This window comes from Opisthocomus hoazin, chromosome 24, assembly GCF_030867145.1.
Source record: "Opisthocomus hoazin isolate bOpiHoa1 chromosome 24, bOpiHoa1.hap1, whole genome shotgun sequence".
In the NCBI taxonomy this organism is placed as follows: domain Eukaryota; kingdom Metazoa; phylum Chordata; class Aves; order Opisthocomiformes; family Opisthocomidae; genus Opisthocomus; species Opisthocomus hoazin.
The window spans coordinates 1,467,130-1,481,631 of record NC_134437.1 but is presented as its reverse complement, the minus strand read 5'-3'; the positions used below and the strand labels follow the sequence as shown (position 1 = coordinate 1,481,631).

Sequence of the window (14,502 nt, the reverse complement as noted above, 5' to 3'; positions counted from 1 at the left end):
CCGAGCCCCCCCTGTAAGCAGGGCAGGGTCGTTTCCCCTTGGCCCCGGCGGCTTTCTGCCTGCTGGCGGCCTGGCCAGCGTGACCCCCTGTACTCAGGGCGTGTCACGGCATTTGCCCCTTGGCCCCCCATGATGAAGCCCCTTGGCGTGTTGAGGCCCCTGTGGTCTCCACGCAGCCCGGGGGTCAGGTCTGGGGCTCTCCTCTCCTGCTCGGCGGTAGGGATGTCTCCCCCAGACATTGGCTGCGCAGCGCTCGCTCTCTCTCCTGGAAAGTTCTGTATCTCCCTGTCTGAGTCTGTGCCTGTGTCTGTTGTCTGTGTCCGTGTGAGTGAGTGAATGAGCTAGTTTAGGCTCCTGTTAAAGTTGCTGCAGCGTACTTAGCTTCAACTTCCCAGGAGGGAAGGGCGGGCTCTGTGCAGCAACAGGGGGGGTCCCCTCTGAGCCCGCGAGCGGAGGGAAGGTCCAGGCTTGGCCCTTCTCCCTGAGGACGGAGCCAAGCTGCTTGGCCGTAGTGCGGGCGAGGCCGGCTGCCTGTAGTCAGGGCCCGGGTCTCTGCCTGCGCGGCTGCCCGTCCTGCTGGCGACGTGCCAGCGTGACAGCCCTGTACTCGGGGCGTGTGTCACGAGCCGTGGAGCCCTGTGTCCCCAGGAGCAGCCGGAGCTCCCTGTAAGCAGGGCTGGGGAGGCTGCTTTAGCCAGCCCACAGGAACGAGCCCTCCCTGGCCCTTTAGAAGGGTGCAGGTTGAGGAAGCGCTGTGCCGCAGGGCACAGTCCCGCCTTTGGCGCTGCTTTTGGCTGGGGTGACCTCCCCGCAGTTGGGTCGAGGTTGCTCCCTGGGCTCCTGTGAAGACGTGGTGGTGTGCTGCAGCCAGGAGGGCCGGCCCGTAACTCGGGCGCAGGTCGGAGCCTCGGGCTCCGTGGGGCTTGTTAGGAGTGAGTGCCGAGCCGAGGGGGACCGCCCTGTAAGTAGGGCTGTGCGTGCCCCCTGCGCTCGGCGGGAGGTGCTTGGAGGGCCCCCCTGTAATCAGGCGGGTATCTCTGGCCCCGGCCTTTCAGGTGCAAAACTTTTGAAGTTGTGCCACCTTAACACAGAATTGGAATGGCTTCTAAAAATCTAGGGAACGGCACTGAGCCAAGTACCTCCCCCAGAGCAGAAAAACCATCCCCCAAGCCCCAAGGATGCTCTTGTGTGACTCGGCTCTCCCTTTGCCCGGAGTGCCCTTCTCTTTCCCTTGTTCAGCCTGGTGCTCCTTCTCTCGCTCACTCTTGCCTTGCGGTTCCATGCCTGAGAGATGCCTCTTCTCTCTTTCTTCTTTGGGAGCTGCTGCCGAGGAGGGACGGCGCAGCCAAGCCGGCTCCCCCGCCTGGAGGACAGCGGGGCGCCAGCCCCCGGAGGGACCTCCCCGCAGCGGTCCCTGGCCCCCGGCCGTCCTTCCCCCCTCCGCCCCCCTCAGCCATCTTAGACCCGCTTTTCTCACCGTGTGCTGCCCGGCAGCCTGGACGCTTAGAGCAGAGGCCCCAGCCCTGCTTCTGGCAATACAGGGGCTTCCCAGTACCAACGCTGCCCAGGCAGGACCCGGGCCCTGCACCCCATTTGCAGGCACGTCCCCGGTGCCCAGAACGGGCCCCTTCCCCCCAGCCTCCCTGCCTTCCTGAAGCGGCTCCTGGGGCAGAGGGCAGAGTGAGAGAGGGTGAGGGCACGGCACAGCAGGGCTGGGCAGGGCAGCGCAGCAGATTTAGGGTGGGAGGCACCACTTGCAGGCCCCAAACACCAGCCACTTCCCAGCCAGCTGCTCCGCGTTGAAGCGGCAGCTTCTCCCAAGTGGTCAGGAACCCACCTCAGGAAGTTCTTCTGCCCAAGCCCCCAAAACCTCCAGGGAAAAGCCCTTGGCAAAGTCCCAGCCACCACTGCCAATTCACCTGCCTCCAGGGCAGAAAGTACCCAGCACTCGTGGTAGTGCTCAGCTGGCAGCCAGTGTGGGGTGACCGCCCCGTTAGCGGAGTGCAGGTCAGGGTGCCCCTGAAGCAGAGAGAAGGAGCCTGCGCGGGCCTTTGGGCCCAGGGCTGTCCCGTAAGTCGGGCCAGTGGCCTGGAGTCCCGGGCGCTTTGCAGTCCAGGCAGCGGCTGGAGCCCCCCCTGTAAGCCGGGGTGTGCAGGCTCTTTTGCTGCTGCTTTGCATGCCCAGCTTGATTTGCCCAGGGTGCCTGCCTCGGAGCCCAGCTCCAGCACCGGCTGGAGCCCCGCAGGAGGCAGCGGCGGCGCCCGGGGGAGCACCAATTCTGTGAGAAAAGCCGATCGGCGAGGTTTTTTCCCGGGGGGGGGGGGGGGGGGGGGGGGAGGCTAGGGCGGCCGGGGCCGGGTGGTGCGTTGGAGAGCTCCCTCCGGGGGCCGGCCCGGCGTCCCTCTCTCCTCCAGGCGGCGGAGCGGGGGCTCCGCGGTCCTGCCGGCGTCCTCCTGCCTTCGCCGCAGCTGCTGGCGGAGGAGAAAGAAGGGGCATCCGTCGTCCGTGGAAGGAACCGCGAGGCAAGCGCCAGCAAGAGGAGGAGCAGCAGCGGGCTGAGGAAGGGGTGAGAGAAAGGCAGTCCCGGGAAGGGGACCTCCCTGCCTGCGGGGCTGCGGTCACTTAAAGCATCCCTGGCCCTTTGGGGATGTTTCCTGTGCCTCTGGAGCAGGTACTTGGCTCACCGCAGGTCCCGAGACGTTTGGGAGCTGCTCCGATTCTGCGTGAAGATGACACAACTTGCCAAAGTTGTCACACACCTGCGGTTTGTACCTCGAGGCTGCTGCCCCCGCTGTGGGGAGTGGAAGGCCTCTGCAGACTGCCAAAGCGCCCTTTGAGGCTGTGCGCAGGCTGGGGGACGAGTACCCGAGAGCAGGGGTTTTGAGGTGGTTTCCTCTGTTCTGAAGGCTTCTCTTTCAGCACCTGCGCGGGGGAGGAAGCCGGTGGAGCTCAGCCTCTGGAAGAATGCATCTCTCCTCTCTGTCCTGAAACAGCTTCTGTTGCTGCCCATTTCCCAGCCGCGCAGAGCTGGGGGTACTCAATAAAATGCTTGCTCCAACTGCGTGTTCCCCGTTTCGCTACTTTCCTGCCCAACTGTGCTTTGACTGATGTCAGCGAAATTGCACCACGCATGGGATTTTTAGCCTTAACCAACTGCTGGTATTTTTGCTGTGTTTGTTGGTGCTGGCTGGTTGCAAGGGCGATCCCAGGGAGAGCAGGTGGCGGTTTCCAGAGGCGAGTTCGGTGGTAGGGTGGTGCTGCTGTAGGAACGATTGGTGTGGGTTCACCTTTGGCCTGAGCTGTAGCTGACAGGACACTAGTTAAAGGCAAGGGGCTGGATATGTGAGCTGTGAGGGGCTGAGTTGTGGTTGCATGTGTTGTGCAGTGGGACCGGTGTGCAGAGCAAATTGGGGCTGGGTTTCTGAGAGTGGCCAAGGCCCCAGCTCTCCCTGACCATCTCAGCCTCCATCCTTCTCCATCTTGAGGCTGAGGAGGGCTATCGATAACCACAGTGTTCCCATTTGCTTCAGAGACGCACCGCAAGCTTGTGCCTCAGGAAATTCAAAAGAAGGTGTTACAATTGTGGACCCGTGAGTTTGAGCACCCCTTCCACAGTTAAGGGGTCTTTGGAGTGGACGGGGGTAAAATTGCTCCCCAGTCTGGTGCAAAAGCAGGAAAGGTTCATTTCAAGAAATGTAAGTTGCTGTTGTCAACACAGGTGTAGATAATTGGCACAACTGCCTTGCTTCTTAACCCTGTATTTTAATGCCCTGGAAGTTGAGACAGGCCCTAGAAGGTGCCTGAGCTAATTGCCAAGAAATGCAGCACACCTGGAAGCTGTGTGGAAAAAGTGAAGCTGCATCAGCTGTCACTCTGCAGCCATGGAGTGTTTTCCTCCACTCCCTCCCCTTCTCTTGAACTTTCTGTATTAAAACTTCAGCGTTTCAGGAAGGGGTAGTCCTGCCTGTGCCTGAACAGAAGAGAAGACAGCCCCATCTTGCTCAGCTCTGAAGTTATGTTGGCAGGTTAGTGCTGGCAAGTGGGTGTGGAGGTGGCCGGGGTGGTACCTGTGCCAGAAGCAGCAGGCTTGGTGGGCAGCTCTTCGGGAGTGGCAGGGAGACAGCAACACTTGCATGTCAGACTCCAATGCTTTTTGTTCCCCCTAAGAGGCTGCAGAGTCTGACTGGATTTTTTCCTTTTCGCACTGTCCCTAAAGCCTTGCAGTTGTGAGTGATGGGCCATTGCCAGAGCAGCTTGTGTCAAATGCAACGGAGAAGTAGCTTCCGCTTCCACCAGGATCAGGCTTCCTCCAAGAATTTCTTCACATCTGATAGGTAGCTAAAAGTTCCAGGTCAAGACTCGGTGACAATTACCCTTCAGAAATACTAATTGTTATCTGTATTGCAGCAGCGCTAAGGAAAGCAGTGCCATGTTGTATTTGTCACTGACTTAGCTACAGCGATAGTCCCTGTGCTAAGTCATTAAAGACATAAGTGCGCAAGACCCAAATGAGTGTCATTAAACCCTTTTTACAGCTGGGGAGTCAAGGCATAAAGCAACCAAAAGCACTCATGCTGTTACTAGTGCTCAGATGGTAATGATTAAACTGCTCAGACCAGCTCTTCAGTATTGTCCGGTTTCTTCAAATGCCCCTTGCAGGTATTTGACAGCATATTTTATTCCTGAGGTAACCACTCTGACTCACCATGTTTGCTGTATTTCTCGGCGTTTTCTCAGGTTCATGCGCTACATTCACCACATGCTAGTTGTGGGGTCTTCTCTGGCTTTTGTCTTTCTTGAGTGTTTTCTACTTCTCTTCTTCATCCAGCTCACATACGCGATGCTGCACAGGAGCCCTGTGGATTTCTCGCTGTGTAAGGCCTTCCTTCCCTTCAAGTATCCATCTGCCTCGCTTTTACCCAGCACGTACTGATGGCCCGGCTGAGGAATCCCATCTTCAGCACAGTGTAATTGCCAAAGGACTGCTGCATTGCACCATGTTTCATCCTGTATTCTTTTGGCATTTGCCCACACAGTGCTTGATGCGAGACAGAAAGGCAGCCTTATGGAAGTGTAGACATTTACCCAGTGTGGCCAAGCTCTGCGCAGTAGCCTGGCGTGAGTGCCTGGAATTAAGTAGTGCAGCTCCCCTGCGTACCAAATAAGAGTGACACTTAGGATCCACCTCTTGGCAGTAAGTAGCGTGGCTCATCTTGGGTAACTCCCTACCTCCCTATGCAAGTCAGAAGTAGGAAGAGCTCCTTTATTCTTCTCTGATACCGCCCGAGCAGGAAGCAGACAGCCAAGCTGCCTCTTCTACCATGGCTTCGGAGAGAGTGCAGCAACTGGGCAGCTTAACTGTCTTTAAGAAGGAGGACTTTGAGGAAGACTGGGTTAAGGTGGCCAGCGGAGGCTTTGGGCATGTATACCAAGTCAAGCACAAGAGGTGGAGAACAGTTTATGCGGTGAAATGCTCTCCGTACCTGCTGCAGGACTCCAGCGTGGAGAGGTAACTGTGCAGTCTCTTCTAGGTCAGCACTTCAAACTGTTCTTTAGAGCCATCTATGGCAATTTTGTGCTAAAACTCTGAAGAAAATACTCATGTGGCTGCTTCTCCCTGGGAAGGCAAGCTTTTGGTACCTAAAGGGAGTGGAAAAAATGCTGTGATCTTTCGTTCTGCCCCTCTGTCTTTCTTAGGTTTGTATGTGCAAGTGGGGAAGGAACCCTTATTCAAGAACAATTGTCGTTGAAATCTGGAGGCTGAAGTAGGCATCTTAGAATAAACATGGTCATGTGGATAAAACCAGCCTCATTACTTATCTGGAGCTTTCACTGGCCATTAGGACTAATGAGTATCTAGTAAACTAAATTAGTCATGAAGATCACCAGGTTTAAAGCTGAGGGATGGATAATTTCCAGCTGTTTTTCCTGGGCTCGCAAAGCTCTTTGCTCTCTTACTGGCCTTACCCTCCAGACGCACTCTTGTCTCTCGATGTTCTCTTCAGTTTGCTTTTCGCTCTGTCTCTCACCTGCAGAGACTCCTCTGCCGACTACCTGGGGTCCGGAGACAGAACAAAGCCAGGTAATCACAACCACTACAGATACCACATACAATATAGGCAGTCCTGATGAAAAAACAATGGAGTCAATGAACTTATTTATGCTAAAATTTTATTCCATTCAAGTTGGAAGGATCCTGCCTGGTTAAAAATCATATGCTCGGATGACTTTTCTTGTCAAGTTACTGACAACGGTTGAGATGGTTCAATTTGAGCAGTGACCGTCCTCTGGAATTTGTAATGCTTATGCTCTTCGGATGTTATGTTTGTATTTCATTCTCTTTTGGGAGAAAAAATGAATGAGTTGGCTTAATCAGTTTTACCTCTGCCTATATGAATTCTAGTAAATTTAATCATATAGCTTTCATGGTTTATCTCAACTACTAGTGTTATTGATTTTTTTTTTTTTAGATATTTCTGCAATCATCAGGATTTGAAAAACTAAATCTGAAAGTGTGAGTTTGGGAAAAATATCTTACGGTACATGTGCCTTTAGTAGTTACTGTACTGGTCTCCCAGAGCCTAAAGTTATAGTGTTTTGTCATTAAAACAACTTTGCACTCCAATGTAGTGTTATAAATGGCTTTCCTACCCCTTGCATGTGTCCAAACAGCCTTGAGGCTGCTCTGACTTATATTCTACTTCTCAGTAACCTCTGTGAGTTCTGGATTACAAAGCAAGGCTGTGCTGTCCTGCACTGTGGCTGTGCCAAAAATCCTTCCTCTTCGTGGGGGTTGTAAGAAGGGCCAGTAGTGGTCCTGTAGTTGTATGCATCTGGGGGTATTGTTCAACAGCTGTTTCTACTTGCTTTAGGAGGTTTCCACATTTGGGAGGGGCAGACCTTTAGTTTGCAGTTTGTCTGATGCACGCATACCCACAGAGAACATCTCTGAGTGCATGGCATATGAATCTGCCACGAGCCTTCTCATGTGTGTTATCAAATGGCTCTGGTGTATCTGTCAGCACTAAGTACAAGCCCCAAACGTAAAACTGAAAGCTCCCAGGCCACTCAGTGGTTTGAAAACAGCATAGCAGCGTAGCTGTCTGGTAAGGGGGGCAAAGGAGGCAAACGTTTCAGAGGAGCTTTTAAAAGTCTTTGGTGCTCCTGTCTGTGGGCTTGTACAAGCAATGCGTCGCGTCAGTAGCTATGAATGAAGATAATGGTGTGGTGACTTCCATCTGCTCACATTCTTGATGCATAGCCAGCTGCTTCGCCCTCTTCATTCAAAATGATGGGGGGAATTGACAGCAAGTTTATTAACCTTGAAAGGTTTTTCTTGTCAGGAGAAAGCAGATGGATTTTGTGGCCTGATGGAAGGCATCCCTGTGGGCACATGAAAGCAAGGAGGGCAGGTGTCAGTGAAAGCTACTGAATCTATGGATCACCTGAGAGAAGGAAAGAGAGTGGCTGGAAGACGACTCTCGCCTCAGATTCTGGCAGCTGCAAAGGCTCATAGTTTGCAGGTCTGTTGAGACTGAGTAGAGAAAAAAAACCACAGGGAACCCACAGAAAAAGAAAATGCAGCCACAGATGCAGTCACAGTATTTCCCAGAGGGCCAAACCATGCAGATTCTTCTATGGGAATCACTTCATGGCTCCTGCTTTTCTCCCCTACAAGCCTCGTTTCTTGGGGCTTCCTCTGCTTGTCCAACACCCACCTTCTTGCTGTACCTCCTCATGCATCTGTGCTAATGGTGCAAATGCCTTCTCTTGGGCTAACCGCACTCCCTCGGTTACTCCCCACAATGCTGGTCTGCCACAGGATCCAGCCTAACCTTCTGTGCAGGTCAGCTCTCGCCAGCCCATGGGGTGCCTCGGAGCGTGGCACGCAGAGCCTGTGCCCAGTGATTCTGTCCCAGGAAGGGAACCAGAAATGACAGAAGTCAATTCTTTCTCCATGCCCACCAGTATTCTGGGAGGAGGAAGAATCGATCCGCAGCCCTTTACACAGCAGGCTGCAACTGTTTTCCTATGTTAAGCCTTTCTTCCACAGTGGAAAAGAGAATACCTGAGATTCCTCAATACAGAGGAACATTTTACTGTGGGGAACCTGCTAGAGGAAGTCTGGCAGAAGGATTTGCTTAGCTGAACTGTGTTTAGAGCTGTTAGTGGCCTGGCATAATGTTGTTGCAAGCTCAGATTCACTCCCAGGGTGTGCTTTTTAAATGCAGTTTTGGCACTTTGCCGTTTGGCTGCTATCAGCATGCTCTGGGAACCCCAGCTCGTTCAGCAGGTTGGGAAATGTAAAGACTTGGTAAAACAGGTCTGCCAAAACTGGCAGCAATAGACAGACATGTCTAGACTCCCTCTGGGACCAGATTCACCGTGCTCATGGGCAGAAAGCTGCAGGCAGAGGCATAGATATAAGTATGGCCAAGACATGCCTTCTGGCCATGCAAGCTTCCATACACTCAGGCTCAGCAGGTTGGTGCATCATTGGACCCTGGCTGCCTGCAAGCAGTGTGCAGGCTATAACTGAGGCTACCCTGCGGGCACATGGTGTATGAAGCAGTGCCTGCTCTCGACATCATGCTTTTAGGGAAGAACCGCTTGGGAATTTCACCACAGTGTGAAAACAAACACACGGACGAGGCTTTCTGCAATCACTGAAGGTCTTCGAAGAGTTGGACTGAGATGGAAGTTTTGATCTCTTCCTCCAGGAGCCTAGCGGTTGGATTTGCCCAAACAATCCTTGGCCCATTTTGAAAAATCGTAACACCTTGCGTGTTAGATTTTAGTCTGCAGAAGATCATGATATGGTTGCATTATCACCAATTCAAAGGGCAAATTGGAATGAACCTTTCTGGGGTAGGCAGAGATGCTTGGAAAGGCCGGATATCACTGAGCTACTGTACAGTAACTTAGCCTGTGAATTGACTGATACCATTTCTTCATTCCACTTTATTTCTTTATTTGTTTCCTTTTATTTTTTCAGGACCAGTATGAACTGTCTAATGGAAGAGGCAAGCAAGATGGAGAAGATCAAATTCCAGCACATCGTCACTATCTATGGGGTCTGCAACAGCCCTTTTGGGGTAGTGATGGAATACATGGCAAGAGGGTCCTTGGAGAAAATTCTTCCCACTCACAAAATGTCATGGCAGCTCAAGTTCCGGGTTATCCATGAGATGGGCTTGGCCATGAATTTCCTGCATAGCATGACACCTCCTTTGCTGCACTTAGATCTAAAACCAGGAAACATTCTCCTAGATGGAAATATGCATGTCAAGGTATGACCTTAATGCTGTGTCTACAGGGACAGGTTATTTCTCAAATAAGAGACAGGCTATTTTTGCCAAATGAGTCCAGAATCCTAGTGAAGTTAGATTCTTCAGAAACACTCAATGAAAGGTTAACCAGTGGGGCTTGTAAGAAGCAGGCTGTAAACAAATTACATGGTATTCTAGAGATCATACAGGCAATCTGTGCCAGAACCGGGAACTAAAGGCTCCGACTTAGGAGTGAGGGCTGGTCTGCTGGACTCAGTGAAAAGCACAGGCTACAACTTCACCACGGTTTTACTGAGTTTCAGCTGCTAGGCTCCTCCTCATATCTTTGAATGTGAAGGATGAAGGTATCTCCCAGCTAATGTCAGGAGGGGTGAGATTGTGAGCGTTACAAAAGAGGCTCTCATTTTTTCTGCTTGCAGATCTCGGACTTTGGGCTATCAAAATGGATGGAGCAGTCTAGCCGAATGCAGTATATTGAAAGTTCTGCTTTGAGAGGCACTTTGAGCTACATCCCCCCGGAAATGTTTCTTCAGAACAGCAAGCCCCCAGGAATCAAATATGATGTGTACAGGTAAGGGCTGCCTTTCTGTTCAGAGGTCATACAAGGTTGCCACCTAGCCCTTACACAGAGCAAGAGAGACTGGCACATTGCCTCATTTTGTTTATATTCTGGCTCTCTGCCTTGCAGAGAACACACTGGGGCTGACACATGGTGGGGAACACACTGGGAGTGACATGTGGTACTCCAACCTCAGTGGTGGAAAGTGAGGGGGAGGGGGATTATCTGTGGATAATAATCTCTCTTACCAAATGCACCCCTGCGCAGCATTGACCCCATGGGAGCCGCAGACTGTATTGCCTCAGGTTTCATCACACCCTGTTAGGTTGCTGGAAGTTATTACAGGAAAAGAGTAAGATTAGAGCACAGAACAAACAGCGTCTGCTCTTTCATAGCAGTCACTGCTTAGATTTATTTTGATTTTCAAACAACTGTAACAATGCTTCTCCACTTCAGTCTTTGGCTTCATTTTGGTTGGTAACAGGTGGAGAAAATATTTCAACTCTACTTTTTTTTGTTTTGGCCAAAGTGCATTGCAGCCCACTTACACAATCTACGTACGTACATTCTGGAAATTCATCAGCTCCTTAGCCACTGCACTACACAGGAATCCATGACAAGAAGTGAAGGAAGATTTGCATGGCCACGTGAACTGGCAGTGGTCAAAGGCTCTAAAATCCAGTGTGAATAAAGTGGGAAAAAAGGCACCGAGAGCCTGACTTTCACAGGAAATGCTCGAAGTCACTCATTCACTACACTAACCCTTTTGCTGAGGTGTCAGGGGTGTATGTGGTGATTCATAAGATCTTCTCCTTTTCATGCGGGGGATGAAATCCTTCCATACTGAAGAATTTCTTTCCTAATTTTCCCATTTCTCAAGAAGGTGAAAGTAATAAGTGAATTTTACGTTCGAGTACATATAGGAGTGATTGCTCATGATCTCTCACTGCCTGCAGCTTTGGAGTTGTCATTTGGGAGGTACTTATGCAGAAGAAACCTTATGCAGGTAAATATGAACAATTCTTACAAGCTCTGCACTTATTAAATGTTTATTACAGCCATTCTCACAGAGAAAAAGCCCAGTGAATGTTGTTCTTTTCCAGGAGCCAATATGATGGCCGTTATAGTCAGGGTTGCAGCAGGAAAGAGGCCCTGCCTAGAACCTGTCAGCGATGACTGGCCAGGGGAATGCCAGCAGATGGTTGACTTGATGAAGAGGTGTTGGGACCAAGACCCTAAGCAAAGGCCAAGCTTTACAGGTGTAGTATCTGATCGCAATATGGATTAGCAAAGTGTCAGCTGCATGGATTAACAAGTAGGGGATAAGCTTGCCTGTAACTTGTTGCCAGTTAAATCGCCTATTGCTTTCAAAATGCTTGGTGCCCACTTGCTGTCAACATATTCCCCTTCTCCCTTTTTGCTTCCTCCCTGTGTGGAAGATACATGGAAAACTTCCATAGCCTTGGGTATGGACTGGGTTCCGAACATCTGAGTAGTCTGCATAGCTAACAGTCTTTTTGCTCTGGTAGATATCCCTGTAGAAACAGACATGCTGCTGTCACTGATACAAAGCCTTGTAACAGATCCGGAGAATGAGCACCTTGTTAGGAAGATGTCCCACAAGCCTGCCATCTCTGGGAACCAGCAGGTGAGGAAGGCTTCCCAGTACAACTTGGGAAATTCCACTGAGTCCTTTCCCTGTTCTTACCAGTTCTTGAGAATGTGTTTCCTCTCATTGCTGTTTATCATCAGGCAACAGGGCACCTCAGCAACTTTTGCACAGTGTGTTTGCATAGGCTGTACATCTGTAATTCTCTTATGGGGATAGGAAACTTGCAAATAAATTTAGCAAGCTGTTTGGTGTGCGAAATTGTGTACATTCTGAGAGGAAGATCCTTCTTTCTTCCTGTTTGGATGAAGTGGGTTTAATCGTGTAGGCTTCAGTCATTAAAAGAAGCTTAAGCAGACATAGAATTACAGGGGTTCTGCCCGTGGCACTGGCATGTGTGCTTAGACGACCATTTTCCAGGTCCATGAAATGGAGGACATGCCAGTTCAAACAACTCTCATAGAAGAAAAAGAAAGGAGGTGGGGGTGTTTGGGTTCCCTATGCAGCAAAGAAAATGACTAGCTGGGATGCTGCCATGGGCATGTGCTGCAGTAAGGATGTAGAACATATGTGTATTTGGGAGCAAATGAATAAGAGGAGGAAAATCTCACTGATATCCAGAGATCATTTTCAGGCTCCCGCATTCCTGTTAGCGTCATGATTTGCTCTGCTGAGTTTGAGATGCAAGAACAGGGTTGGAGAAAAACCACTGGAATGATAATACAAAATTCTAGAGCAGTAGTAAAGAACAACTCTGTGCAAACATTACAGAATGCAAATAAGCAACATTGTCTCATGGATTTTTCTTTTCCCCTTCCTGAAAATGAGAGCAACAAAGAAGAGTTCATCTTGCCCCGAGACCCCAGAAGTGGTGGTAAGTAGGAGACTTTCTTTATAATTCAAAAATAAAGAAGGAGAAACCTACAAAAAATAGCCTATTTTCTTGCTCTCCAGTGGTAAGGCTGTGGGTCAAGAAAGTTTCCTGTGTGGGTGACTTTTTAGGCTAAGTAAAATGAGCTATATAGGAAATGGCAGATACAGCTCCCATGAGGGAGAGGCCAAATGTCTCGCTGCTCTCCAAGAGACTGCAGATAGCGGTCTTGCCTCGTTTCATATTCCTTATCTCTAAATTGACTTTTATTTCATTTCATGCTATGAAGATTCACATGCTCTCCCTCACATCTTGTGCATGCTGAGCTATTTCACTTGGTCTTACTCACTTTCTCCTGTTGTATTTCCCCTGCCTTTAGAAACTGATAATCAGGACATTCGTATCCCACCTTCTTGCAGTGAGGTTGAAAGTCCAGAGGACATCTCATCTGAGGAAATCTGTAGGGTCCATGAAAATGGCCTCACATTACTTCATCTCATGGTGATCCAGGGAAATGTGGAAAAGGTGAAGTTTCTCCTGAGCTGTAAAGCCAATGTGAACTGCCAGGCAGTCTGCGGCTACACCCCACTCATTATGGCTGTTCAGAAGAGGTCGCCAGAGATCTGCTCAGCTCTGATAGAGCATGATGCAGACATCAATATGCCTGATGATGATGGTTGGACACCTCTTCACTTCGCTGCTCAGAATGGGGATGACAGAATTGTACGCCTCTTGCTGGACCACCAGGCACAGGTAAATGCTCAAGAGCATGATGGATGGACCCCTCTGCACTTGGCATCACAGAACAACTTTGAGAATGTGGCCCGAGTACTCCTATCTCGCCAGGCTGACTCCAACACCCAGGAGATTGATGGGAAAACTGCCCTCCATGTGGCAGCTTGCTTTGGACATGTCAGCTTGGTGAAACTGCTTGCCAGTCAAGGTGCGGACCTGGAGAAAAAGCAGAAGAACCACAGAACCCCACTTCATGTTGCTGTGGAGAGGGGCAAGTTCAGGGTTGTCCATTACTTGCTGAAGAATGGGACCTCTGTCAACAGCCTGGATCAAAATCATTACAGCGCCCTGCACCTGGCTGTGGTGAGGGGGAAGTATCTCATCTGTGAGAAACTCATCAAATATGGAGCCAATGTGGAGCTGAGGACAGACAAAGGCTGGACTCCCCTGCACCTGGCTTCTTTCAAAGGACACGTTGAAATCATCCATCTGCTGAAAGATAGCCATGCGAAACTGAATGCCAAAGGAAGCATGGACTGGACACCACTTCACCTGGCTACTCGCTACAGCCATGAGCCAGTAGTCTGTGAGCTGTTGAGATGTGGGGCAGATCCCAACATTGCTGCGAAGTCACACTGGGCCCCCCTCCATTTTGCAGTCCAACGGGGCTCCTTTTTGACTGTCATCAATCTTCTGGAGTACAAGGCAGATGTCAATGCTAAGAACAAAGTGGGTTGGACACCCTTGCACCTTGCTGTCCTCAAGGGCCATATGGCCATTATAAAGACCCTGATTAAGGCTGGTGCTCTGCTTGATGTGGAAGATATCACCGGCTGTACAGCCCTCCAGCTGGCAATTAGACATCAGAGAGAAAACATCATTACGCTGCTTCAAGGCAAGGACTTGTCAATGATTGAATCAGGGAGTAGGACTCTGGTGAATGATGGTAAGATTTCAAGACCCAAATTTCTTCCAGGAAGGACAGATTTGTAGATTCTTCAAGTCTGGCATTTATGACTTGAGTTTTCCAATAGCAGGTGCCATGCCTTAAACCACCGTATCTTGTCACATGGCGATTACAGGAAAATACTTTTTTTTTTTTTTTTTTTTTATTTTTTACATGGAAGTTTCTAAGCATGAACACTAGAAGAGTAGAAGAAAATGGAGCTGCAGAAGGAAGCCGACAGGTTACTTTCCAGACTCTGACCAAGCTTGCAGAATGTTTTGGCTTGGTGATGCTGCCTTTGGGCAATGCTTTCCTGTGTTAATACTTCTTGTGCAGGGATGGAAACGGAGATATGTACTCCCTTTTCATATGGGCAATGCTGAAACTGTGCACAGCAACCAATATATATACGTCTTCCACAGATTTTATTGCTTTTATTCCGTGTTTTCCTACAGAGCAAATTGGTGTAAAATGGCCTTCGCACAGGTGGGA

At 50.3% G+C, this 14,502-nt stretch overlaps 1 protein-coding gene across 1 annotated transcript; it reads left to right on the top strand.

Moving 5' to 3' along the window:
• The first annotated feature begins 1,587 nt into the window (after positions 1–1,587).
• On the top strand, positions 1,588–14,142 carry ANKK1 (ankyrin repeat and kinase domain containing 1). The gene is made up of 8 exons (XM_075442389.1): positions 1,588–2,280; positions 8,996–9,290; positions 9,710–9,861; positions 10,806–10,855; positions 10,953–11,108; positions 11,379–11,497; positions 12,287–12,332; positions 12,709–14,142. The coding sequence occupies exons 1-8, from the start codon at positions 2,177–2,179 to the stop codon at positions 14,055–14,057; spliced, it is 2,271 nt and encodes a 756-aa protein (XP_075298504.1). The 5' UTR covers positions 1,588–2,176; the 3' UTR covers positions 14,058–14,142.
• Positions 14,143–14,502: the final 360 nt, after the last annotated feature.

Excerpts from the sequence above, each read along its gene's own strand:
- ANKK1 (XM_075442389.1), top strand. The coding sequence starts at position 2,177 with ATGCCCAGCTTGATTTGCCCAGGGTGCCTGCCTCGGAGCCCAGCTCCA. Across the intron at positions 10,856-10,952 it reads GCAGAAGAAACCTTATGCAG|GAGCCAATATGATGGCCGTT; the intron begins GTAAATATGAAC and ends GTTCTTTTCCAG. Across the intron at positions 12,333-12,708 it reads CCGAGACCCCAGAAGTGGTG|AAACTGATAATCAGGACATT; the intron begins GTAAGTAGGAGA and ends CCCTGCCTTTAG.